The 27,292-nt window shown below is 40.1% G+C and overlaps 1 protein-coding gene across 22 annotated transcripts in view; it reads right to left on the bottom strand.

Moving 5' to 3' along the window:
* The window catches only part of ESRRG (estrogen related receptor gamma), a 387,661-nt gene that overhangs the window by 308,106 nt on the left and 52,263 nt on the right, over positions 1-27,292 (bottom strand). Inside the window, exons 1-2 of one of the 22 annotated variants that reach the window (XM_058420046.1) lie at positions 22,131-22,146; positions 21,357-21,400 (exon numbers count right to left, since the gene is read on the bottom strand). The exons of 18 other annotated variants lie outside the window; for them this stretch is intronic. Coding sequence is in view for 1 of the 4 variants with exons in the window: in XM_058420040.1 (XP_058276023.1) it covers positions 21,357-21,400 (44 nt within the window). In the remaining 3 variants the exon portion in view is untranslated. Of the gene's footprint in view, positions 1-8,008; positions 8,026-21,356; positions 21,401-22,130; positions 22,147-27,292 lie in introns of those variants that run through there. 3 more of the 22 variants (XM_058420040.1, XM_058420041.1, XM_058420050.1) reach the window with 3 other exon arrangements.

Here is a 27,292-nt window from a genome sequence, read left to right as displayed (position 1 = left end):
AAGACACGTGTTTAAACTGTTGACTACATCCATTTCAGTTAACAAATTTATTTTATGTCACTCTTAATCAGTAGAGGTATATTTTTGTTACTATTATTGATTTTGCAGCCATGCCAGTTAATGCTATTATCTTGGATAGTACATTCTGAACAGTTACCCTTACAGACATTTTAAATAAAAACAAACATCAATTGGGAACTCAAAATGAAATCAGATCACTTTATGAACCTGAAAAACAACCTTCATGCTATTCCACATAGTCTTCTTTGAATGACCTATCCCTTTACCCAACTTTGGTCTTACATAAAATAAGCTCAACAAACTATGGGTGAAGAGCTTACATGCTTTTTTTAATCAGATAAAATTGGCATACTGAATTCTCTAGTTATTCTTTTTTTAAGTGAGGAACTGCAAGTTCTCCTGATAGAGAGTTAAAGACTCTCAGATATCACGATGAGAAACATGATCTTTACTTGAAGATGGGTATACAGGCTTCATCTGTATGAAGATGAATTAGCTATGCCTGGCCTAAACTCAATCATTTCTATCTCATCAAGATGAAACAACGGATAAATCCTCAGGCTGAACTTCAATTCACTAGAGAGATGTTGAATAACTGATATCTTAATGTTAAACTTGTGGAAACTCAGGACTATGCAGGATCACATTTTTCTGGAGGGTGGGTACTGCCAAGGTTACCTACCTGCACTTTGATGCTGTGCCATAAATCCCCACATTTCCAGCCCCTCCAAACTGCTCTGTTCTGACTGCAGATTGCCTCACAAGGTGGTCTGTGGTCTCCTGCTGGTGGAAAACTCTCAGGCAGTAGGTGAGTCCATCAGTTTCAGCTCAATCCCCACAACTTGGTGGTTTGCAAAGAATAAAACTAAAGCCACTAATAACAGAATTTTTGACACCAGATTAGACAGTTTTCACCTGACAAGAAAATATCCAAACTACATTTGTTACCTGGCCCCTCGGAAAGGTCACAAACATGAGTGATCTCCTTTGTAAACCACTGCTTTCACAGGACAGCACCCTCAAGATTTGCAATTTTAAGGCATTTGGGCCTCTAGATCTTAGAAGTCCATTAATTATGGGTTCAGTTAACAAGCTTACACACATGCCTTATCAAAAATAGAACTTATCTGAACAAAAACTGGAGGAGCAATGGTAATTTCATAGATGAATCTACTATAGCTATGCAGATTCATTTTTAACTCAAGGAATTTTGTGGGGTTTTCTTAAAGAGTAGGCTGAGCTCAGCTTAGTGTTTCTTTCTTCATTATTATTTCTCCTTTAGGACCACAGAAAGAGGAAGAAAACAAAGACTTTTCTGTTCTTTATTTCTGCCTTATATACATGTGATTTTTATTTTTTATTTTTAATTAACTTCTGGTCTACTAGTCTCTTTCTTTCCCTAATATTAGTTTTATTGTAGAGGAACACCCTAGAGCAGATCACAGTTCAGTACTCTAGATTTACTAATTTTGTGTGAAAATATATGTGTGTGTGTTCAGGACATTAAATTCTCTCTTTTACAGATATAATGCAGATCTGTAAATGAATTCAGGAACCTTACAAGACAGCTCTGCTCTCAGAGTGTCTGCCCTTCTCCTGTGGTCAGAATGAAGGTAATGTCCTGTATTGTTACACAAGGAACTAAGAATGGCTATTTTTTCAATACTCACTTCACAGTAGCATGGGACTAATTAATGGGAAAGTGGAAGTAGGCAGTGGTTTTTGTGGAGCTAATTAAGATATGTGGCAGAAAAAATATGTGGATGGGCAATTTCTTCATTTTAAAGGTTTGTATAGCTAGACAGTTTTATTAGTCAACACTGTGCCCTTTTTCGCAGTCATTGCCTACATTTTTGTGAGATATAGACTCCTCAATTAATCTTTCAAAGACTGATTTTGATTTATCTCAGAAGGAAGCTGGAGGAAAAGAAAAGCAGTTGTGTATTTTTTTAAAGAAACCAACAGCTTGTTCCCTTTAGCTTCTGCTTACAAAATAAGTGCATTGATTTGATCTTTTAAACATGTTCCTATATCCTCTCCATTTCATCTATTACTGGGGGTGATGGGGGGGGAGAGGGGAAGTGAATCTAAATGTCCATTCCATTTAATTCCCCACAGATTTAAGATGCAAGGAATTTCTAAGGGGAAAAAAAAAAAAAAAAAAAAAAAGCACAATCTAAAATATTTGTTTCTTAGCACATAGGAAGTCTGTGGCAAGAGCCAAGAATAGAGCCCAGCACTTGCAAACTCCTGCACCAACACTGCACTCCTTTAAAGCACTGTGTTATTCAAGGAGCACAACCGTGCCAAAGCTTACCTGGCTTGAAAGACTGGCCTCTGAGGAGACTCTCCTCAATATTACTATAACAAGTTCCCAGAAACTATTATTTCCTCAGCCCAACATCACTTGGTTCAGCAGCTTTGCTTTTGTTCAAACAGAAACAGCCAGTTGTCCAAATACCAGCCAAGGAGATGTCTTTTTTTAAGAGAAGGGGCATATCTCACATAAAGGTAATGTCAGCATGAATTTTGAAGCTAGTAAGTACCATAAACTCTGTTAAAAAGGGCAACAAATTTGGTGAGACATTACTTCCCACTGCAGGACAGTTCTGTGGTCACACCCTACCAAAAACATTCCCTTCTTATCCTCAGTTGTCCAGGCCTGCTCTACGGCAGCCCAGCCGTGTTGCCGGGCACGTGCTTCCCCGGCAGAGAGGGATGGATCTGGGCACGGGATGCAAGGTAAAGGAGAGGGATGATGCTGGTTGTGGATGTTAAATAAACAATTTTTTCTTACAACAAACCCCGGCGCCTGTTCTCCCCATGTCACGGCCCATGATGACTTAGTGTCTCCCAAGCATGACCAAGCGATTAGTGCAGCCGTGTCGCTGCATCTCAGCAGTAATGGGGGCTCTCTTTCCATTTGCCTTCTATTGAAATCTAAGCGCTCCATTGGCCTGTGCATTTTCAGCTTGATGAATTCATTATTCCCCACCTTTTTTTTTTTTTTTTTTTTTTTTTTCTCCTTTTAGCTCCTTTCTCAGGCCAGAGCTTTCCCAAAAAGCCAAGTGACTGGTTTTGGGTTTTCCCTCCCTGTGAGGTCTTTTTTTCTCGCTCTCTCTTTCTAGGCAGATGTCAGAAAATGTGGCATTGACTCATCTGTTTCAGACAGCATTTCAGTATACTTTTGGATCTATATATATTAGACAGCAAACAATCACAACACTTGGCTTATTTATTTATTTATGTGGTAACATCCTTCAACTAATGATATTGGGGAAAATACAATTTCAAATTCAGAGCCAAGGAAACTGTTCAATTCATATTCCCCAGCAAACAAATGATACCACATAAATAAAATACAAAACTATTCAACTATCATTAAAAATGTGACAGTCATCCAAAGTAGGAAATTCAACAATGTGGTTGTTGCATTTTCTCTTTAAATATTTACATGGCATGGAGATAGGATTAGGTTACCCTAAGCTTGAATTTTCTTGGGCATGTTCTTTTTCCTCCTCCAAGCTGTGCCTAGTTGAACAGAAGGGACTTTGGCTGTCTGGTGCTTTTAAGTGTCTGGAGGCTTTTTTAGAGGACAATAGGTCTGATACACTCAAGATAGTTCCTGTTATAAATCCCATATAGAAATAAAGGCACATCATATATCAACCAAACTATAAATTGTGTTTAACAGGTGCAAGTTTTAGGAATGCCTCTGTGCTGTGGTCTAGTAGCCAGAGCAGCAAAGAAACATCTGAGCCTGCAGTCTGTCTAGTTCTACTTCTATGACAGGTGTTATCTTTCTGCCTCCATTTCCTTCATAAAACAAGGATAACCTTTTTCCATATTAAAATAAAGCTGTCATTATCTGTTTGAACTGTAGAAGAGCCTACAAAAGTCTCTTGGATGAGGTTCTTATTACACTAGATGCTGTACAAACACAGAACCAGATGCCATTATAATGTGGGAGTGGCATGCTATTAATAATACATTAGGACACTTTGGAAAGATTAGGCAGAAGAGTTATTTTAAAATTCTTATTCAAGTCCTCCACATAAAATAGAATGAAATTTGAACGAATAGGTAAGGAAGCTATTTGCAGAATGCTGAAACATCCTTCTGGCTCTGTGAATACCCAAACGTGCTGGTTACTCTGCAGATTCAAGGAGAAGTAACCAGCAATGACATGTTCTTGCACTGAGCCTGCCACTTACTTTACCTCTAACCCTTTTCAAACCCAGGATTTCACTGGGATTCAACTTATTTGTCACTCAAGTGGATACAGTATATCACAGGGACCTAATACGGTTCAATTAAGGAAGACTCAGCCTAGAGAGGTTTTAACTGGGTTTAAGGGCAGGAGTGATTATTGCATTTGATAGACTTGGGAAGTGGGGGAAATTATAATTTATTACTTATGTGCAAATTTGACATTATTTTTAACATATATTCCCCCAGAGCTTTGGATGGACATATTTTGGAAAAATCAAATCAATAAGTGATTTAATATCTGTCAAGTGCTTTGGGATCTTTATTTGAAATGCTTGTTACAAGAGCAATATCTTACTCTCAACTCCTTAGCGTGCAAGCATGCCTTCTATTAATATTAGAACCCTTTGGAACCATTAGAGTTTATCAGCTAAATACATATTTTGGCACATTAACTAATTTTTGATTACCCAATTAGACTTTAACAGCTCCATCTATCATGTAAATTTTTCTTAATGTGCAGATTATGGACCCAATAGAACTTAATGGAGCTCCTTACAGTGTTCTGAGTTGATGCAGCTGGCACATGGACACTGAGGAAAGTAGTTGCCTCCAAAGTGAGAATCGCACACCTCTCTCCCCACTTTGCTAAGGGGTGTTATGGCTTAAGTCATCCCTGGGCACTGAGACAATCCAAGAGTCCCAGATGGGATCCAATTTATACCACTTTATATGCTGGCTCTCACATACCTCCACTTCTGCCATTTCATCTCAAAATTGCATCTCCTTCAGTCAAATGAGTCACAACCACACAAACGAAAACCCAGGGCCATCTGATCTGTACGTATGCCATGGTAAACTGTGACAGTCACCAAAGGTTACCGAGGGGTTGCCACAGCTGTGAGAAGCTGCTGGTGACTTCTGCTCCTCATGGCTCCGTGTGGCATAGAAGGACATGCTGGGGACAGCACATCTGCGGCACATGCTGCTGAGCACATTCTCTTCCCACACCCCACTGTCTCTCAGAAGACAACACATGGCCAAACTCAATGCTGGATCAGGACTTTTCCTCTTCATCTTGCATGGGTACTATGCTAGTTATCTTCCTGTCCTCCCCAGCACCCTGTCCCACATCACCTGCCACTCCCCACGCTCTGTTCCACTACTGGCCTATAGGATGGAGTGAATTACACATTTCTTCATGAAAACACAGATACTTAAGAGCTGTTTGAAGGAAGAAGATTACTCAGATCATTGGGATCAGCTCTACCATACAGAGTCAGAACAAAGCAGTTGGCAGAGACAAAAAAAAAACCCAACCACAAAACCCAAACATTTAAGTCGTAAATCAGCATCTCCTAGTCCAGAGGCATAATGCACAGTCTGGGTTTAATGCTAACCATGCTTGGCAAAAGACTGAATACAGAACCTCTGCTCAGAACCAGAAAATAATTAAAAGTTAGAAATTAAATGAAGAGCTACAGGATACATTCTGCTCCAATGCCTTTACACCTAAATCTGCTAAAAAACTCCAGCTACGCATGTAACAACCAGGGGGCTTGGTGGGCTCTCTCCTCTGCTGAAAACTCACTCCCATTAGAAGCAAGGCAGACTAAAACAGATGAAAATAAAGGTTGCATCCACACACACAAGAACAAATATTTCCCTTGTTAAAGTAAACACTTATAGAGCTATCTAATGCACTGTTAACTGATTTAATTATTTTTTTAATCTCTCATTGCTCTCAGCCTATACAGCGAAGCGCTTTCAGCCGTTCCCAGTTAGTTTCACTTTCTTTCTTTCCCTCTTCCTCACAGATTGCAAGCACAACACTGGAATGCTTTTATAGCACAAAAATAATTCAGTTACCATTCCTTTCCTACGAGAAATTCTTTTTCTATTGCTTCTGTGACAAGCAGGGTTTTTTTAAATCCTATTTGTTTCCTTACAATGCTCCTTCAACAAAGCACGATTGTGCCACTCAAGGAAATAAGTTTTCCCTTTCTGCATATGGTCTCACCCTGTCAGTGTTTTCATTATTTCCCTGCACAAAGTCCTTCCCTGATGTCTTAACTCAGAGCAGCCCTCACTGCTGGCGGGGAGCACGCAGTCAGCCCGTCCTGCTGCCACCAGCTCCTGTCACACCACCCCTCCTCTCTGTCTGCAATGGATTTTGGAAAAGAGCTGTCTTGAAGGTAGTTTCATGTCAGTTTAAAAGACCCCAAACAAACAGACACACGTTGTAAGTGCTGCCTGGGAAAATATTAATATCACTGCTAAATGGAGATGTTGGGTTAATTTGTTCCTGTATCCTGAATGCTGCCAGCCTGACTACGACTCGCAGAAGTGTACCTCCTTCCAGAACAGAGAGGATGCAACGCTTTGCTAAAGGAAAAGGGAGATCTGCCCTGCACCGCAGCTCTCAAACAAGGCCCTTTCTCCTTGAGTACAACTCTCGTTTCCAGAGAAGGGGCTCAGAGAGCTCAACACGAAGGCAGCCGGTCCCAAAATCCTGGCATTGGGAGCTGCCGACCAGCACGAGGTGCTCAGAGCCCTGCGTGCTCCGCTCCCTGAGGAACAGGCCCCGAGCAGGCGCATCTGCATCGCCAGCCACGTCAGTCGGGGGGGAATAATGTGATTTTTGTGTAAACAGTGCTTGTAAACAGTCATAACAACACAAACCACAGAACAGCTACCGTCGAGAAAATGAAACCTTTTTCCATCTGTCTATGTAGCTGGATGATTTCCTCTGCTGTGGTAACTTAAGAACTTACTGCTCATTCAATTTTGCACTAAAAAAAAAAAAAAAACCCAAAAAACCAAAACCCCCCAAAAACAAACAAAACACCAAAAAACCAAACCAACAAACAAACAAAAAAACCCACTGCTATTTTGAGATCTTACTTCTGTCTTTTTGCTATAAAGTTTGCCTCTTTTCTCAGCTATTACTCTTACCTAATTCATTTTTCCATTCATTTCTGAGAGCTGACCTTCCTGGAAGAAAGTCTGGGTGCCCAGGCAGGTATACTCTTTTTACTATAACCTGGCTGCATGAGGAAAAACAAATGAAGGTATACATTTTTAATCACACATAGGAACATTTCAGCTGTGTTCCTTTTTTTTTTTTTTTTTTTGCTATTTATTTGTGAACATTACAGGCTAAGATCTCCTCTGTTGTTCTCCCAGCTACATTGTACACAGCTCAAAGTGCAACTGCAATATGTTTGCCATACAGAGAGTTATAGGAAACATTTTACAAGTTTGCCTGATGTTTTAAGATTTGATATTGAGCACAAGTATCACCTACTTCTCAGTCAACAGGTTGCATGTTATTCCGGGGGTTGCAACTAAAGTAATTACCTTCTATGGTAATTATGCCAAATTTACAGTATTTCCCACTGAAGTAATTGGGAAAAAACAAAAACAAAACCCCCACAACTACCATTTTAGTATTTAAGAGTGAGACATTTGGATTGTAAGCATTACAGTATCTAAGCTTTCAGCAATAATTTAATTACTGAACTCGGAGCCTTGTGCAGTACGCTTGAGAATCCGGCTGTTCCCCAACCCTGAAAATGTCTACACACAGTAAGTTTTTCAATTCTGACTTGAATGTCCACATAACCTTATTTCTCCTCACAACCCCATTTATCCCTCCGTAAAGGACTGGACAATGTAACATGCAATGTGCCCCAAAACCTACCAGGAGCCATAAAGTACCTCTGCCTAAGTCCCTGAGCAGCAATACCCATGCTGTCAGCCTACAGGGAGCACTCACCATCAGGGTCAGCACTTGTTCTCACGCAGAAAACAACCCAGCGCTGCTGGTGTCCAAAGGCATTCTCTTGTTCCTCCTGTGACAACTTGTTTCTTGTAAAATAAAACAGTATCTTTCATCAGTCACTCTCCCTTCTCCCCAGAGCAGGAGGATGCTTCAAGTCAGCACAGTCTGTTCCTCAGGATCTGAGCACCCCTCTGTGAAATGCCAAATTCACACAAAAATGCTGAGCATCATCACTGGACTAACCTGGGATGTCTTTATTACCTCTGGAGTCAGGGACTTAGTCTAGTATTTAAGGGTGGCCCATAACAACTTCTTAAGTCACTCTTTTAACTCATATGGCATCTGCTGTACCCATTTAAAATGGGTTTATGGGTAAAACACATAGCATGTAATTATGAGTTAGACATTTTCACATCTCATTTACACAGCATCTCCCATCCTGCCACATATCAGATACCACCTTTTATTTCTTGGATTCCTATACAAACTTCTCAAGTACTCAACACCCCCTTCCCTGTTTTATCACGGTGCAGCACACAGCCGTCAGGACACGAGGTGCTAACTACAGCACTGTGCACAATCGCAGTCCCCGTGAGGAATCTCTTGCTTTAATAGAGAAATAAAATGATATAAGGTCATAAGCTAAGACTATCATAAAGTGCATTGCAGGTACCCTATACTTAAATACTCCCATGCTACCTCTTAACTATAAGTGAGGCAATTTGCCTAATGCCTATAGAAGTGACACAATTAATTCCCCTCCTTTAAATAATCCTATTCTTTCCTCTCTAATGTGCGTCTGTAGAAGGAATGTTTACGAAAATAAAACAAATTTTTTGAAAACCATATCCTTAAAATCCTTAGTATTAGAAATAGCATAAGTCTAACAAGAAATTTAGAAAGTCTTTTGTTCACTGTGTTCAGAAAACCACTGGAGACCCCTTTCTCTCTGAAATGGAGACGAAACCCCACAGCAGTATTATGAGCACTGTAAACACACTCGGTGGACTGTATGTGAGTGGCCTCAGCCACAAACAGCAACCTCAGCATCTTTCCATTTGTGTTTCCTGTTAAATACCTGCAAAGGAACCAACAACCTCCAAATTATTCCTCTCAATTAAGACTTGAACCTTTCTGTCCTGCCAGTGCAGCATTTCCATGTTACCCATCAGCCTGGCATTCTGCACACCATTGGAAGCAAGGTGGGCTAAGTGGAAAAGGGTCCATGAGGATCACCTGTACTTAAAAGATGTTATGATTTTTTTTCAAAAACCTCAGTTTGAAGCATTTCCCACAGGGAAAGCATTTGAAAGTTCAACAGCATTGCCTAATGCAATGCACCTTCCATGTGGCCAAGAGCATGGACATCTTGTAGCAGAGGAAGAAACTTGGAAATTCAGTACTTATTCATCAGTCATATGTTCAAAAAACAAGGAGAACAAACCCCACACAATTACCTGTACCTCTGTACTGAATTGCACAAACCCAGTCTAACCTACCAGTACCATCATATTCTGCAGGAAGAATTTTTGGCATAGTAAGGAAACCATTCTCACACTGGGTCATTGCTTCTCCCTGTTTACTCCAAACACCAGCTACTATAGATATAAACCCAAAATTTGTTCTAGAAAAATTCAGAATAACAATAAAAGTTATACTGTTATCTCAGAGTTGTTCCACACTAGGAAAAAAAAATATATGAGTTATTTCCCCTGAAAATTACATATGGAGTCTCCCAATCAACAAGTACTGGATAGTAAATGTATTACCTGAAATTTAACTCCATCAAAAGGGTGAGAAAAGGAAAATAAGAGTACGTTAAGTATATATTGACACTTGCTACTAGATTTTAAGTACATCTTACTGTCTAGTTTATTATTAAGCAGTATAAACTATGCCTGTCATGTGCAATCACTAGTTGAAAACAATCAGCAAAACAGGGATTTTATGGTATAAATTAACATTGGTTCCACTACTGCCAGGGGAAGTTTTTGCCATCAGCTTCAGCCAGTGCAGCATCTGCCCTCAAATCCTGATAGAAATAAGTTTCAGTAGTTTACCAGACAGACGTCGGCGCTGATTCTTTCCAAGGCTTTTTACTGGATAGAGGTTTTATTTCAGATGAGCAATTCACCTGTTTTTCTTTTGATCCACTGACAAGCAAACTGGGAACACGCAACCTTCTCATGACCATGATTCTTTAACAGATAGTTCAAGGCATAGAAAAGTGGGCTAGGAGTGTGGTTAAGATGTCTTGATGCCTTTTGTCCCCGTGTGCCTCCAGGCAAGACCATTTATGCCTGTTTCCAAAAAGTTTCCAACAAAAGACATTCCACAACATCCCATATTTTATCTGCTTTGGAACGTCATTGCTAAAACCTAATGTGAATTTCGTTTGGTCCAGTTGAACCAATTACATCCCATACCCTCCCATTTCTCACCAAGGAGAATAAATTACTGCTTTTCTTTTCCCACAGTCTTTTGTATTCTTACTGCCCTTTGCAGAGATCTCTTTCTCTGGCCAAGCACCCCCAGTATCTTCAGTATTTCCTGAAAGGTCACATTTCCTCGCTCTCTTATCACCCTCATTGCATTTGCTTTGGACTTTGAGTGAATTCTCTGTATCTTATTTGGGTTGTGCTGCCCAAATCAGCTCTTAGAGGTATGGCTGCACTCCTACCAGAGGCGTGAGGAGCAGAAGTCACCCCATACCACTCACACGCTATATTTTTTATTACACCTTCATCACTTCTTCTCAAGAAAAGTTCTGAATTTCAACATGAACATCTCTTCTGCCAGCTTCACAGCAACTCTTAAATTAACTAGAACCTTTAACATGGTAAACAGCACTAAATTAGAAGAAGTCACACCTAATTGGCTGTCTTCACTTAGCCTACACCCCAAAAAGGACAGAATACTTTAGGGTTACTCCTGGAAAGACATAAACACAGACATACACACACTGCCTAAGTACAATTAACAGAGACTTAATCTAATCTATATTCAGGTGTGGATGTATAGAGGTAAATAATGTACAGATAAAATATAAACACACTGAGTAGGTCTGTAACTGAGAGGTTTATCTAAGTGGTTCAGAATACCACAACTTTTCCAGTGCCAAAAAAAGGAGAAACAAATTAGATAGCTAAATATAACCATAGTTAAAATCCGACCCTCTTCATTTATAGTTCTGAATCTAGATAAATGTACATGTGGAAGAGATCTTTGGATCAGTGGACCATGTCCACTGCCTGTTCTTCCTCCATGTAAACAGGTTCAACTCCTCTGAAGTAGTCAAACATACATGTAATGTAAATATGCGTGCATGTGTGTGTAACCCCGGAGTAAGTGGAAATACAATGAGGCCCCTTGTTGGTTCAGGTCTTACAGGTAATTACAATAATAGAAAAGCAAGAAAACTAATAAAGTGTAGTTACTTACTATGCAATAAACATATAACTATACTGTAATTACAGTACCTGATTATTGATGTACTGTAAAATAAACTGTTATTAAGTTTTTTTACTGTTCCTTTCTATTTACAGTCATCTCTGATAAAGATTAAGCTTCCCCAAAAATGTATGATAAAGCTTCTTATCAGAGGTTTTAATGCCTCTAATAACTACTGTAATTCTGTGTGATTTAGTGCTTTGAATAATCCACCAGGATTTTTCTCTAGATCTTTAAAAGGATTGCAATGTGTACAGAGGTGTCGTAGTGATTAAATTTACAGGACACTTACCAAAACAGTGATAAGACAGGATGTTTAATTAACACATGTACACGTTGCTCAACTGTACTATCATGCAAAAATGGAAAGACCTGAACGAGACCCCTATTTTCCTTTCAAAATGTTAAAAAAAATAAAATTAAATAAAGGATTATCTTCACTGTACAATATAGGAGCAAATATTCTGAGGGCAACAGCAAATCCAGGCAGCACCTGAGAGTGGTACCAGTCATGTGTTGCATTCTGGGTAGAGCCAAGATCCTGGTAATCCTAGCTGGATGCCCCAGAGAGAAAGGAAAAAGTAAGTCATAAGTATGACAGTACATGGGAATTCACCAGCTGAGTTTGGAGATGTCATTCTTTGGCTGGTGGGTAGTTCAAGGACATTGCAGTACTCTTCAGCTATAATGCTGGAAAATATCAATGCTTTTAAGGCTCATTGACAAAAGTCATTGCAGAAAATCAGCTGAAGGTTACCTTATCAGATGTTTTTTAACTCCACGTCTCAGAAAGGCACACAGGCACTCTAGAAAATCCCTTTTCCCTCCATCAGTAGATTTACCTAATGGCCAAGGCTATCCCTTATTTATATAACAGGTGAGTAAATTTAACTTAAGCAAAGAAATGCCCCAGCAGACTAAACCCCAACAGAAAAGGGCAGCAGAGTCAACCATATAGTGAAAAGTGGAAGACAACCTTTATCTCTCTGAGGACTCTTTTCACTTTAACTTCTACTGACATTTTGTCCACCGTGGTGCAAATAAAAAAAAAAAACCCAAACCGACAGAGAGATCTAAAGGTGATATCATATACAATCAAGAGATGAAACAGAAAAGTCAAAAAGCTCATGCAACCCATATTCTCACTGGGGAAACTGTCTTTTTAATATTAGAGTTGTTTGTACTTTGAAATTGAAATCCCAACATCTGCAAGTGCACGCAGCTGAAGTATATTTCATTCCTGGATGGGCAAGTGCCAGGCAGTAACAGGGCATGAGAACAGACTTTGGCTCCACGAACGGAAACATAAACCTCTCCTTTGTAAAAATGGTTCTTAATGATCTCAAAGGCCCCCTGGTTTAGTATGGAAGATGAGTGCTGCTTTCCTTTAGAATGAATCCCACGTATTTTGTATCACAGTCCTGGCACAGGGCTACAAAGATGAAATCATTCCTTGACCATCACTGTGGGCACGCCTGCTCTGATCTGCAATGCGATGCAGGGGCACACAAATACTGGAAATGGTGTTACTGCCTCATTACTGTGCTCTGCACAGGCTTTTATACCATGGTTCTCAGCAAGACTAATTATTCTGAAAGAAGCATCACACTACTGCAATTATCCTGCTCCCAAAACCTGAGTTACATCATTTAGGACACTGTGCTTCACTATTCTGGCATAACCATGCAGCTTTATTTTTTGCCGCAAAGATTTTTACTGGGGAAAGAAAGTTAAGAAGAACAAGCTTAGAGATCACGAACCACAGAAGACAGAACACTTAAATATTAACAGGAGCAGGGAGAAGGCACTGAGGGTGTCAAAAATCACATGCTCCTGAGTCTGTTTATTTACCTGGCACGTAAGACTGCTTACCTGCGTAATCCTTTCTCTGCAGCAAGCGAAGGTGAAGGTGTGGGACCTTCCTTCTTCCTTTGCTGGCAGTATTAACTGACAGCATGGGGAGGGAGACTACAGGAAGACTTTATTTCTCATCTCCATCATCAATAAATTACTAAGGTAGCTTTCAGGACTCTCAGAAGGTGCCTGAGACCTATAGCCCTTTGGCTGGCTACTCTCCAGGTGGACCACTATGTGTGATGCCCTCTTGTGTAAGGCTGCAGTCCTTCTGCAGGAGAAGACCTGACTTTTTAAATCAAATATACAAGTTTCTCCTGTATCACAACCTCCTTCCCTTCCTGGGAAAGAATTTACAGTAGTAAGCATTATTTAATGTTCCTATTGAGGGACTGGCAAATAAGAAAAAATAGCATTTACCCAGTGTCTCAGAAATCATCAGACCAGCCTTAGTAATTTTCTCTATCACTCATTAATTAATCAGAAAATTTCCCAATGTTTTTAAATAAGCCTGTTCTTTCCTTCTCTGTCCAGCAAAACTACAAGCTACATCTGGATGTGATGGTTAACCACATTTTTGTTATGTTTCAGCATTAGATGGAGAACTAAATTTGCAGCCCAGAAAAAGTATAAGGAGGAAAAAATAAGACAGAAAGAGAGAAAGAGAAGAGGGGAAGGGGGAAAGAAAGGGTACATTTGGCCTTTCAGCCAAATGACTCAGAGTAGTCATCTTCACAGCATAGAAACCAAATGATTTGTGAAATCCTCAGAAACATTGGTGATTCAACCAGCTGCATGGAGGGTGGTCTTGTTCTCTGCTAAAACAACCTGGTTTAACTCCCCCTGAATACTAAGTCATCCACCATCTTGAAGTGCATAAATTTAGAAGTCCAATATCTACATAAGCATGCCCAGCTTGCTCTCTCTTAAAGAAACATTCCTTACCTTTTGATCCTCTCCTTGGTCTTTGCCTTGCTCTAGAGACACAAGTCACGGAAGGCAACTGAATGTATTTCACCGGGAAATGTGGGCCATACCCTTCGTTATAACAGAAACAAGACACTTGTTTTGATCTATCTATGTGTATTTAAAGAATTACCAGTAGAACATAAAACAAAGTGGAGAGAACTATTTGAGGTCTGGGTGTTCCAGATATTTTTTCTGAAGCTGCTGTGGTTTTCAGTGGGAGCACTGCACATTGAATAGCAAAGGGGAACATCTCCCAGACCAGAGCTAACCCAGGGTAGTGCACAAAGGAAAAGATGTTCACCTGTGGAAGGCACATGCAAGCTGAACTGCATATGTTAAATTAAAGACATCTGCACTTTGGCAGAATTTGGACAATGACTCACTTTAATTATGTAAAAATTTCAAACGGGGCAAACTCCGCTGTAGTGACTCACATTAGTGCTACCACATGATCTTCTGATAACTCCATCAGTATATAACTCGTGTCTCTGCTGCAGAGGTTCTACAGAGAGAATGACATATTACCTGACTAGCATTAAAAGGACTCCATGTTCCCAGCAATGACTGGTACATTAAGTAATGCTTCAGAAAGTAGCATACAGTACACTGTAGCATATAGTACACCAAGCTTTTTTTCCCTTGACACAAAACTACAGTTTCTCTAATGACAATAATTCACTGTCATTCAAAAATCAATTTTCTGTTTGTGTTTTATTTCTTTAAATTTATAGAGTAGTGGGAAAAATTCCAGAATTAGAAACTTACATCATTTCCTTTTCCCAAGAAGAATTATGGTGCTGCAGACCTCCTAGGCTTCCAATCAAAGATGCTCCACCCTGTCCTTATGTGAGTGGCAAACACACCCTCAAACCCTTCAGGCAGAAAACCTTCTGTGTAGGTCTGACTGGTAAAGGTACCAGGCCATTCCTTGCATTTTGATTCACAGATATTTTGGACCTTCCCCTGCTACTTCCTGCACTTTCCAAGTTGGTTTGGTTTGCTCGGTTCTGGTGTGGACTGTCAGAAGGAACTGATTATGCGCCTTACGTCAGACTAACAGGACTGATGACCTTGAAATGTCCGCTGTGAAGAAAAGCTATTCCGCATTATTTGCCTCAGATTTTTAAAAATAGCAAAACACTGTATTACTTACCTCAATGTTGTCAAGGAAAGGGGGGGTCTTTTGCTGACTTGCATCAGGTTCCTTTTCTGAGCTCTGAGAGCTGCTGTTTGTATCCTGGAGTACCACTGCATTACATTCCTATTAAACATCTGAAAAAGGGATGTACCCTACAAGGCTTTCTAGACACTGTTTTCAGGCTTACTGAACAAGCCAGCAGGACTGTTAAGTATCAAAGAGGTATACAAAAGGCATTTTCACTACAAAAGGAATGTATTAATGTGACAAATGCAGCCTTTGTTAATGCCAGATGCTGACTATAGGTGTGAATGAGGAGTATGATGAATAGGATGATGAGGAGAAAGCAATCTTAATTGTGCAATTAGTTATGTTATGTTTGGACAATGTTTTGCATAATAATTATAGGCCACTGGTAGACTGGTGGTCCAAAATTATTACAGTCTTCCAAAGGAGTTCAAAAGAAAGCCACTGCACCTTTTGAGAAACTCCTTTAGAAAGGTAATGAAAAATGTGAATGATGTCAAATGGCCTTTATACAGCTTAAGTATAAAGTGCCATTGGGCTTGGGTGGCAAGTCCAGTGCGCTTTCTCCAGCTGAGAGTGCTAAGAAGCAGCAAGTGCAGAGGACATCCCAAGGGAATGCCCTGAGCCACAGCACTGCTAAAAGGTATGAGAGTGAAGTCTGGCTTCTGAGTGATAGAGCTGGTAGGAAATGGTTGAAGGTGTTGGGACCCCTGTGTACGTAACGGGTTGGATGAAGAAACAATGAGCAAGAGAGGAATCACAGTACGTTCCTATTCCTTCCTAGCATCTACCACAGAAAAAAAAAGCAACATCTCATTCCACCTTTCACTTATTTTCTATTTTAAAGCACCATTTAACCTTTTCCAAATTTAAAATTGGAATGCAGATTAAAGCTCACTGCTACAACTGTTCCTGAGGGTAGAGGTCAACTGCCCAGAATGTGATAACAACCTGGGTGTTGAATGATGATCTGCTCATAATCAACACATCCAAGCACACAAGAGTTCATTTCATCCTTGATCTCACCCCAGGGATCCACACCAGTCACAGCTGATGCTGAGAGGTAAAAGACATACTGCCCCATTGGCTCCATTGATTATTCATGGGTTACCATTGTTGGGGAGCAGGACACATGCCCTCACATGCCACTCAAAGGTGTTAAACTGACACACATCATAGCTTCCCCAGGTTCTCCTCCCACAGAATAACGAACATGGCTATCCAACAAGACAAAAAATCCACCAACATTTGAATAGTAGGCTAATGAACGTGAGGAGAAAGACTCAAGGTTCTGTTGATCTGTTCCTAAACCTTTATTTACAAAGGATACCTTTAAGCCAGACTCTCCATTGCCTTTCAAACATGACACTAGAACAACCCTGGGAATGTGGTTTTTAAACAGTCTGCTCATCCCTTACTCAAATAAATAGTAAGTGTATAGTGCTGCTAAATCAAACTGTTTAGCAAGGACATTTACTTCTGCACAGAAACCCAGCCCCTTTGGTGCAGGAGAGCACATTCGTGCGCTGTGACCCAGCTCCCAGCCAAGGGGATGAAGAAGACATCAGAACCAAGAAACAGGGCAGAGACCATTTGTGCTGTACCCCAGCAAAAGCATCCACCCAGTTTGTTGGTTTTAATGTTTATACTGGAAGTGGGAATAATTTTTTAAAGGTTATTTTAGCCAGTGAAAGAAGGAAAAAGGTATCATGTGACTTTGCACCCTGGATGGTGTTTGTAGAGAAGCCTTAAGTCACAGCTGGACTTCTACAAATTATTTACGATTGCTGAGTGATATTGAATACACAACTTGAGGGAAAATCACAGAGAGCAGGATTGTATGCACACAGAACTAAGCTTCATGTTCAGTCACATCTCTTCCAACTGACTGCAAGCATCTCTACAGTCAATATCCAAGGCTCAAACAGCCCTTGGAAATTCATTAGCAAGCACAGCAAACAGCGGTCCTGAAAATAGCATCTTTCCATTCAGTGCAATGAGACATGCCTCACTATATTATATGTTCAAAGAGGGAAGGGCAATACTCTTCTAAGCCTAGCTTCTCATGAACCTGAATCCAATCACACATCTCCTTTATGACAGCCATCTCTCTTGGTGCTGCTCTACAAAACCTACATCGTATCAGCACCACCTTAAAGGTCGGCTGTGCTATTTCAATAAATAGAGAAACCACGGTTTCCCTAAACCACTTGCATTCCTCTTGATGCAGTCATTTTGCTTCTCTTCTATGGTCTTGCTTAGCTCGCTTTCATATGAATGTCAGATTTTGCATTTGCTGTGTGCTGTCATCTAGACTCCTGCTGTAAAAGAGTTTGTTTTTCCCCCAGTTGGAGCACCAGATTAGCATTCCTCCTCTCCCCCCTCCAGAACAGAATGTAATTAAAGATCATGGGAAAATAACACACACACACTAGTCATAAAGTTAGAGAATTTCAGGTTTGGTTTTGCTTTCCAATTTTACATGCTCCACTTCACTTCTGTATATAAAGAGAAATATAAATGGCTTTGGTCACTGGATATCTATTAACTCCTTGTACAGCAGATCCTGTAAGACAGATGACAGCAAGATCCATAGCAGCTTATGAGCAAGGGCCTGTACCTCAGAGAATCACACCTAATGCACCCAAAAGGAAGTGTTTTGCCCAAATGGTTCCCTCTTTGCTTACTGTGAAAGGGTTATGAAACATAAGTCAGAATTGTCTCCCTGTTCAGAGTGTTCAGGAAAATGTTTCACCATCTAAGCAAATGGTTTCACCTGAGAAGCCTTGCCAGGATGATTGCTTCGACAGTCTTGAAGCCAAAGAACCACTTGGGTCAGCAAAAGCCAGTGCTAGTAGCACAGTGGCACAGCTGGTTTAAAGGAGAGGTTGTTTTGTACATCTTCACCTCAGCATAGGCATCTCCACCCCAGGTTTTTTGGTGCTAGAATGGAAACATCTAAGAGCTTATTGCCTTCGGCTGTAGGAATGAATGTCACCAAAAGAGAGATTAACTGCTTCTTAATTAAAAAACAAAACAAAACAAAACAAACAAAACAAAATAAAAAAACAAAACAAAACAAAAAAACACGCTTAAACTGGTTTTATAGCAGATAAAAAAATACCATCAAATTGCCATTTATCACCACAAGAGTAAGCAAGAGGCAACTGTTGATCTTCAGTGTCTCCTGAGAGGTTCTGGAAAGGAAAAAAACCTACCAGGTGATCTTGTGCTGTGAAGACAGGTGGCAGGGGGGAGGATACTCGGGATCTACATCCCAAGTTCTTCCACAGCTAAATCACATCCCAATTTGTCTCCTTTTTCTAGAGGAGAGAAGGTAACTGAGGTCACTGAGAAAGATGATGTTTATGCCATGTCATTTGACAGAATTTATGACTCACCCAACATATACAACACTGCCAGTGGTGGATTTCTAGGAAATAAACCCCAATATCACGGTGCTTAGTATACCTCAAGATTCCTCCCTCTTCCTCAGATAGAGAAGAAGGTAGATGTTCACCTTTACTGTAATTATTTTTTATGAGAAGTAAGTAGATGTTCACCTTTACTGTAATTATTTTTTATGGCAATTCTCTTCCATTAGTTAGAGGATCATAATGGAATAAATAGAAAAATGAGCTCCAAGCGGAGTATTCTGCATTGCAATCTAAATTAAACTAGTATTACAAATTTGTTTACATATCTCAGTCAAGCTATGCAGTTTCAAAAGTTACTTGCTGAATGTAAACATCTCTCCTGATGCTACATTACCCACTATAAGCAGTAAAATATATTCTAATGTAATACAATAAAACTGAAAAACCAATAAATGCTCCTATTTATTGAGAAATTGGACAAAAAATAGCTTATTGTCAGTTTTTAAAGACTGAAAATCAATAGATGATGAAAGGTTGTATTTTTTGTTACCATTATACTGTTGACTCTAGCAATAAGTGAGATATGGATTATAACTGGGGGAGTAAAGAACTGGTGAGATGTACAATTTGGAGCTTCTAGGGTTTTGTAGAAGCTTAATTCCAAGTATTGGTGCAGCAGTGGCCATCTTGGCACTGCTGTTAATGGGCCCCGAGAGCACAGCTCCTCCATTTTGTTGACAAAACCAGCTTTAAGTATCTTCCTGTCTTTACAAGCATTTCTAAATTAAGGGGACTCTTAATGAGACTTGCATCTGCTGAGGATCACAAGTAAAGGAGATACAGCTTTCACATATAGTCACATCCTGCCAATAAAAAAATAAATAATAATAAAAAAGCACCCTCGAACTACACCATGAAACCTCAGTTACTAGAGTGTCACCTCTTAGCTGCCTCTGAGTCCCCCTGCGTGAGCTGCCAGGGGGAGTTCCCCAGGTGTGGCCCCACATCACAGGAACCACTGCCCAGCATCAGCGAGAAATCAAGTTAAATCAGATGTTCAGCTTGCAAAAACCTGTAGCTGTCATGCCAAAGTTCCTGGGTCTGCCACCCTTCCTCACACAAGTAAGGTTTTCCACATCTGGGCCCTGAGCACAGAGGTCCCATTCCAGTCTGCCATCTACACATGGCTGAGTCTTACCCTAAGTACATGGGCAGACAGAGGTCTGAAAACTCAGATTTTTAGCACCTGTTTCCCCAGAAGCATTTATTCATGGGAGTCAATTTAAAACCTGAATTTCTATATTTGTTCAACAAAAAGTGCACAACCGCGCAGAGGCTGGGAAGGCATTCTTGTCTCGCGGTGCAAACACAGCAACACGGAATACTAAAAAAAATATGTTGTGATAAAAAACACAGAGCTAAACATAAATGCTGCACCCAAGGCCCTTAAATAGTGATCTATGCCAACATTTTTCCAAGTAAACCAGTAGGTATGACCATTACATATAAAGCCAAATATAGATGTTCTACCCCAACTATATTTCTAAACTCTGGAACAGAGTCTGAAAGGATGCCAATTACAATAGGGAGTTAGGGCTGCTTTTAGGATTTATATTCTCTTTCTATGTTTCATAATCATACAGCAGCTCAGATCTTGCTAGATGGGGGTAATGCAGAAACTGCCTACACTGCCTTCAGATACACAAATGTTCTTCTCCGGAAAAGTCGGCAGTGACCACTGGGCCTGGATGTGATGAGGAAGTAGTACAGCCAGCTGACCTGCTTCTGCAGTACCTGATTTTACAAATTCAGAGAAGTGTGCAGCTAAAAGTTTACAGAAAGAAAATTTCCCAAGACCTGGAAGGAGCTGACAGCGTGCAGAAATGGCCATCCTACTGCTGGCCCCAGTCCTGTGCTTCCCTGACATAAAATGTTTGCTTCAAACCAAGGATAGCACGGAAAGAACTAATCTTCATATCATGGTTTGCTTCAGTTTTCTCAGGTAGGAAGCTATTTCTAAAAAAGGGGCTGTTACCACGTCTGCATAATCACATACCAAAAAAAGATTAATGTTGCTCCTGTAAGCTTTTGCTTAAGTATACCATGGAAAATAACTTTGATGAAATAATTTGCCCAGAGCACTGCTTGTCTGGAAGATTTCTATAATTTAACCGCAGTTCTGTAAATAATTTGGTGATAGACAGGCCATCAGCATAATTTGGTGCTAGACCCATGCAATGTTAAGGAAATGGCCAGAAGGCCAAAATTAAATCAGCTGGGACCTAGTATGTACAATGCACATTAAAAAACAGTCCAAATCTATTATTTTTTGGAATATGCTTATTCATTTTAAAGGAAGACATTGATTTTTGCTTTGGGAATTAACACAAAGAAATGTCATGCTTCCTCCCTACGAGGTAAAAGTCACCCACACAGGATTAATCCTGCAGATCTCCGTGAAGATGTACAATTTTTTTTGCACTGCAACATCCTAAACTACAGGATTTTGTACCACTTTTGGACTTACCAGTAACTTTCACCAAAGTATCTCAGTTCTCCTGTGCTGATAACCTGTAAAATAGCAAAAGCCATTGCCCTGATTTTTACTCAAGCCGTAACCAGGTCTGCAAGATAAGAGGTACAAAATTGTATGCATGGTACATTGCACCTTTAATCATCTACCTACCTGAAATACTTAAGCAAGTAGTTAGACATCTAAATGGTCTAACTACAGGCTTAAAATAAATGAGTTTTGTAGTACATGACTGTGTCTACTTAATTTGAAAACTGGCGTTCACATCCCATCTCAAGCAAAGCATCATTTCAGCTACAGGCAGATCAGAAACTTAAAGTCAGTATTAGAGACAAGAACAGGCCTAAGATTTAGGATTTCAGCTGGGAAAAGGGGAGAAGAAACGACTGCAGGACGCTTCTCACTGCACTGTTTCATTTCTGGACAAACATTTTTCCATCAGAAATGTCCACAATCAGCATTGCTTTCCTGCATCAATATAATGTAAATGGAGCCACATTCTGGAAAGCCTTGATGATTTTTACCAAATGAGAAGGGAACGGCAGGGAAAATAACATATTAAACAAAGGCAACAAAGCCATCCCTCTCAGCTTTACTGAAAAAAGGCCTCATGAAGCAGACACATTTATACTTCTTTTTAACTGAAAATATAGAGAAGGAGGTGAAGTAGATGGGTTAAAAGCCAGCAAAAAGTAGTATAAAAAAGCCCACCAGGTATTGTTGCAAGAACCTCTAGATAAGCATCTTAAATCAGGGTAAATTACACACCTCATGCTGGTGACTCGGTCATGGGAAATTATGAAGCTACGTGATGTCTCATTTGTTGTGCTGAAAACAAATGTAAATAAATTACTGAGAGAATCTCATTTACATTTAGAAATTCATCCCGATGCATGACATGACTGCTGATGTTTTTTTAAATGACACTTTGAGAAGAAGTGCCACTATTAAAAACAGATCATAGCCACCTCAGCGAGAGCCTGTGCAAGTGTGTGTGTGTGCCTGTCCGTGAGTGTGCAACGGCAAACGTTCTAGAGAGATCTTACAGCTCTTTGGGAAAAAGGATTTCTTCTACTGCTGCACAACCAAAATGGTGGTGCCAGAAGACAAAACCATCAATACATATTCTTCTGTGTATTTTCCCCCCTCCAGAGGGGGAAGCAGAAAGGAAATGTTATGGGTTGGCTGCAGCCACTACAACAGAAAGTGCAAATGCTAAAATGGTGGGAACAGAAAATAGCGTGGCACGTCCCTCCATCATCAAGTGTAATAAAACTTCCCCTTAAATACACACACAAAAAGCCTTTCGCTAAGCTTTTATCTCCCCCCTCCACATCTCACATTTTAAGCTGTCACTGAAAAAATTGAGAAGGATATCCAGGAAGCCATAAGATGGAGAGCAAGTTGAACTGCTGTTAGCTAAGCAGCACACATTCAGGCAAATATCCAAATGCTTTAGGAGCTGTCATTCTCCATCCCGCGTGGGAAGGCTGCGAAGAGACGGACTTGCTCGTATCATGATTGCTCTTATTATTACAGCAGTGAAAACACTGCATACTAATGGATGTGTTTTCAGAAAAAAAGACTGTTAGATGGCTTTTTAGACTCTGTGCCTGGTTGTCTGGGCTTCAGTATCTGATATATCCTATCCCCTTCTTTGCTTCCAAAACAGAACTCTAAAAAAAGTTTGTAACATGAGGGCAAATAAAACATATTTCCAAATGGGGACATGACAGTGCTCTACAACCCCACATACGGCAGCATATTTACATAAGCCTGCATAGGTCAGAGAGTTTATTTGTTAAGGGACAAATAAGCAGGCCATGAAATAATTATTTTTCATTGTGCCCTGCCAAACCTACCCAGCCAAAGGCTAAATTGAGCTGCTATTGTGATTATTTGAACTGTGGAGCCAAAAGTCTTCACTGCAAAGCATCCCAGCTGTCCTAAATTTCATTCTGATGGCTAGTTTTCACACTAGCTTGAAACTTGCCAAAAAAGCTCCACAAAACACGCAGGCGGAAGGCTTGCTTTATCCAGACCTACATCAATTACTGATTTAGAGCTGTTCTGAGAACTTGATTATTAACAAATCACTTCCCAAAATTGTTATGACAAGATTCACATATGCAAATGGCAAGCTGCTCACATGTACACAGCTAGCAAAAGAAATTAATACAAAGGTTCCCAGATTTATTTATGGTTATTTCCTATTCTGCTTTACTGCAAATTAGCCACTAAAATATTAAAAGAAAGGGAAGAGATCCAGCTGCAGCATCACAGCTTTGACATATGGCGACACGGGAACACCCAGGCCATAACTGCTCAACACGCTTCTACCTTCACCCACCTCCCTGGAGTAAAGGATCTACCAGTGCCTTCTGGCACCAGAGGAAGCAAAACCACCACAGCAGCTCTCAAGCTGCAGGTTTGGCCAACACACCAAGGAGCAGGCAGGATTACCCTGAGAACAGCTCAGATGGCAGGCTTGGGAGGATATTTCATATTTTAAACAAGGTTGACAGAGGAGGAGGGGGAAAAACAAATATAATATTTTTTTTAAACCTCATGCTTCAAAGCTTAAATTAATCCCTAATAATGAAAGATTAGGATGAGAACATGTAGAAAGAAGATTATCCCAAGTCTACCCATTGTGAGGCTCTTACAACTGTACTTGAGGTGCCTGGGGTTGGTCATCGCTAGAGAGAGCAGGAGGATCTCGGGAAAGATTCATTTCATACTCTACATTTTGCCTTAAATAACTAAGACACAGACAAAAGACAAAGAGGCTAATTGTTTTGAAGACAGCAGACTTATAAATAAATGAAATGCTCATCACTTGGTATCAGGCTGTACGTACCACAACCCTGACCAGACAAGTGCACCTTGCTGCAGCCGCCCTCCTTCTCCCCCACACCTCCTTCTATTCTTCATCCTGTTTGTAATTTCACTGTAATATCCTCAGGGCAGCAACCACTCCACATTTACACATGAATTAGAACAACACCTCACACAATGGCATACCAGTCCTGATTGGAGCTGGACTGCTCCTGGGAATGCTGCTGGGAAAGGTACTATAAAAAGAGCTCTTAAGTGTATAGAGTTCAGCACAGTAACACACACACACACACACACACACACACACACACACAGCGTTAACATCACCAGACTGTTAACTCTGTTTTCACAATAAAACTGTAGATAGTTCAATCCATTTCTAAGCTCCAAGGTGGTTGCAGGATGTGTAGCTAAGATCCAGCAGACCTCCACCAGGACATACTCAGTGAAGTCAGGCCTTTGCAGCGGATCCCTGCACTTACTGCTCAGTACAATGACAGAAATGCGACGAGATCGAGATTGTGCTATAGAGGTCAAGGCTTAAGGCTGAATCCTGCCAGGATTTGCATGGAAGCTGATCCAGTGATGAGCTGGGGACACTCAGGATGGGCAGCCGAAGGAACCCACATCACCCCTGTGCAACCATTACAGAACTAACCTGATCAGCCCAAATTCCCTTCTGATTTCCTTCCTTCCTTGGGAGACGCTTTTGACCTTTGAGCTAATGTTTTAATATATTCTGGAATTTCAAATTTTGTACATAATAAACTAGTTATTTTCAGGTACTTCAGATATAAATAACTCCAATACAAAATTTTAACTTGCTCTGGTACTCAGTCATGCTATTTTTAACTGAAAATGTAACAAATAGATTTGAAAATCTTCAGCAACATATTTCCATTTTTCAACAGTTCTGACACATCAATTATTTTGTTGGACTTTTTCCTAAAGGACTATGAGTGGCCAGTATGCTTCACAAAGAGCAAAAAAGGAAAGGAGTGGGTACAGGTAAGGTGGAAAATCAGTAAGTAATTTGAGTGCATGTATAATTCAGGCATCTGAGCCCCCTTTAAAGTCAGGTTCCATGTTGTAGACACTCTTTCCAATAGTTACTATCTAGAAAAAAATGGAAAAAATAGCCCAAATGTAAAACATATTAAAAATCTTAATTAGAACAGAATGGACACTGTCAGGCATATATTCTATATTGACAGGGCACCAGAAATTGACCTTAAAAATTTATCATACAGATTACAGCTGTTAGCAACTGCATTCATCTCTTTCAAAATATTTTTTTTTAAAAAGTACAAATAATTTTTTGTCATTCTGTCAAATGACAGATATCTTTTTTATTTGCCTAAATAAATCCACACATAAATCCACACAATCAAACTATATGCAAAATCCAAGATCAGGATTCCTTTTTCTCTGGCTCCTGATGGGATGGCAGCATTACAGGGCTCTTTATGTGCTTTTCTATGTAACTTTGCACTCAATGCAAGTTTTGTCCACAGCATAAATGTGGAGATTTTGTGTCTTACAGAGACGTGATCCTCACTGCTGGACATTCTCAGCCTGAGCACTTCAGCTTCTCCATGAACTGCCTGCAACTTGTGACTTTTAACTCTTGGGGTTACTTTTGCCTGGGGTGCCCACAGCTCCAACCAAAGCAAACTCTGTCCAGTGTCACACTTCCAGTCTGGAGCAAAGATCCCCCAGGAATGAACTTTTTACTTCTACAAAGACAGTAAGAGACCAAGGTCTACACGGAAGAGGGTGTTGACAACCCCACACTCAGTCATAGCCAGATACATGACAAAGTCCAATTAAATCCTATTAGGGAATAATACAAATGACAGAGCTTAAAGAACACAGTTAGTTCCTAATTAGACAGCCCATAAATCTGTTCAAAACCTTCAGAACTTACCCCCAGAACAAGCATCTCAAGACCTTTCACTGAGTTTCATTTTAACAGACCTGTTGTCCACTGAACCAACAACTCTGCTGCTTACAGACAAGATATTTCATCAACTTAAATACTATTAAAAGATGATTATGCACTGAGCTTTCCTGAAATTGTGTAACATTTGCATGGTATAACACATACTCTTACTTGTTCACTGCAGACTGATTCAAAGTGCTATAAATATGTTTGCCCTTTCTGCTAAGCCTGCCTAAGGGATTAGCAACCCCCCAAAAGTTCAGTTGAATATTAACTGCATTAACTTTGCAGACTGTAACATACTGTTACACTCAAACAGCCTACGGTGTGGTATGGATGACTTGCTCAATAAAAAATGTTTTCTTGCAAAGCCCGATTGCTAGAAAAAAGAATTTGCTCTGTCAAAGGGGGAGACCTCTTCCATTTAACTTCATAAAGCAACCAAACAAAAGGGAGAACTTCACAGGGATGTCCAGAGAAATGTTTACCATTTCATCTGTCAAACCAGATGGACTTCCCTTGGCAACACAGCACCAGCTCCACTCTACATTAGAAATTAAGTCAGTTCGCTATGAAAAAAACCCTGTGAAATACAGCAGCAAAAGTGTCATCTAGTGTAGTAATGTGAACTCAAAAACTGTAAAAGAAGTACATTTGCTTATTTTGTTAAGTAAGAAGTGCTTTGCATGCCAACTGCCATAAAAAAACCTCGTGTGCTGGAAGACTCTTCTGCACAAAGTTATGTAGTGGTGAAGACAAATAAAAAGAAAGGAAATATTTAAAAGTTGGAAGAGAAAGAGTTGATAGGAGTGTGAAAGGGAGCTGACTTGATAGCTAGTGACAAAAGTCAAGGAAGAGCGGATTCTTGAACCTCTCAAGCAAAAAGATCCCAGGCAGAGGCAGGGGTTGACTGGCAGTATCTGATCAAAAGATGATGAAAGGGAAAGAGAAAGAGGAAAATGACAAAGGCTGGGAGAAGTTTCTTAAGGTTATGAGGTAATAAAAAGTATTCAATAGATTGCTAAAATAATTTAAAGATTAGAAAACAGTCCTTCACTATAACTGCAGTAATAAAAAATGTAGAACCTGTCTATTATGGGATGAAAACAGAAATTGGATAAAATGGGGGGGGGGGGGTGTCTCTTTTATA

Source organism: Hirundo rustica, chromosome 3, assembly GCF_015227805.2.
Source record: "Hirundo rustica isolate bHirRus1 chromosome 3, bHirRus1.pri.v3, whole genome shotgun sequence".
In the NCBI taxonomy this organism is placed as follows: Eukaryota; Metazoa; Chordata; class Aves; order Passeriformes; family Hirundinidae; genus Hirundo; species Hirundo rustica.
Note: the sequence above shows the minus strand (reverse complement) of the source record. Positions and strands in the feature narration are given on the sequence as shown.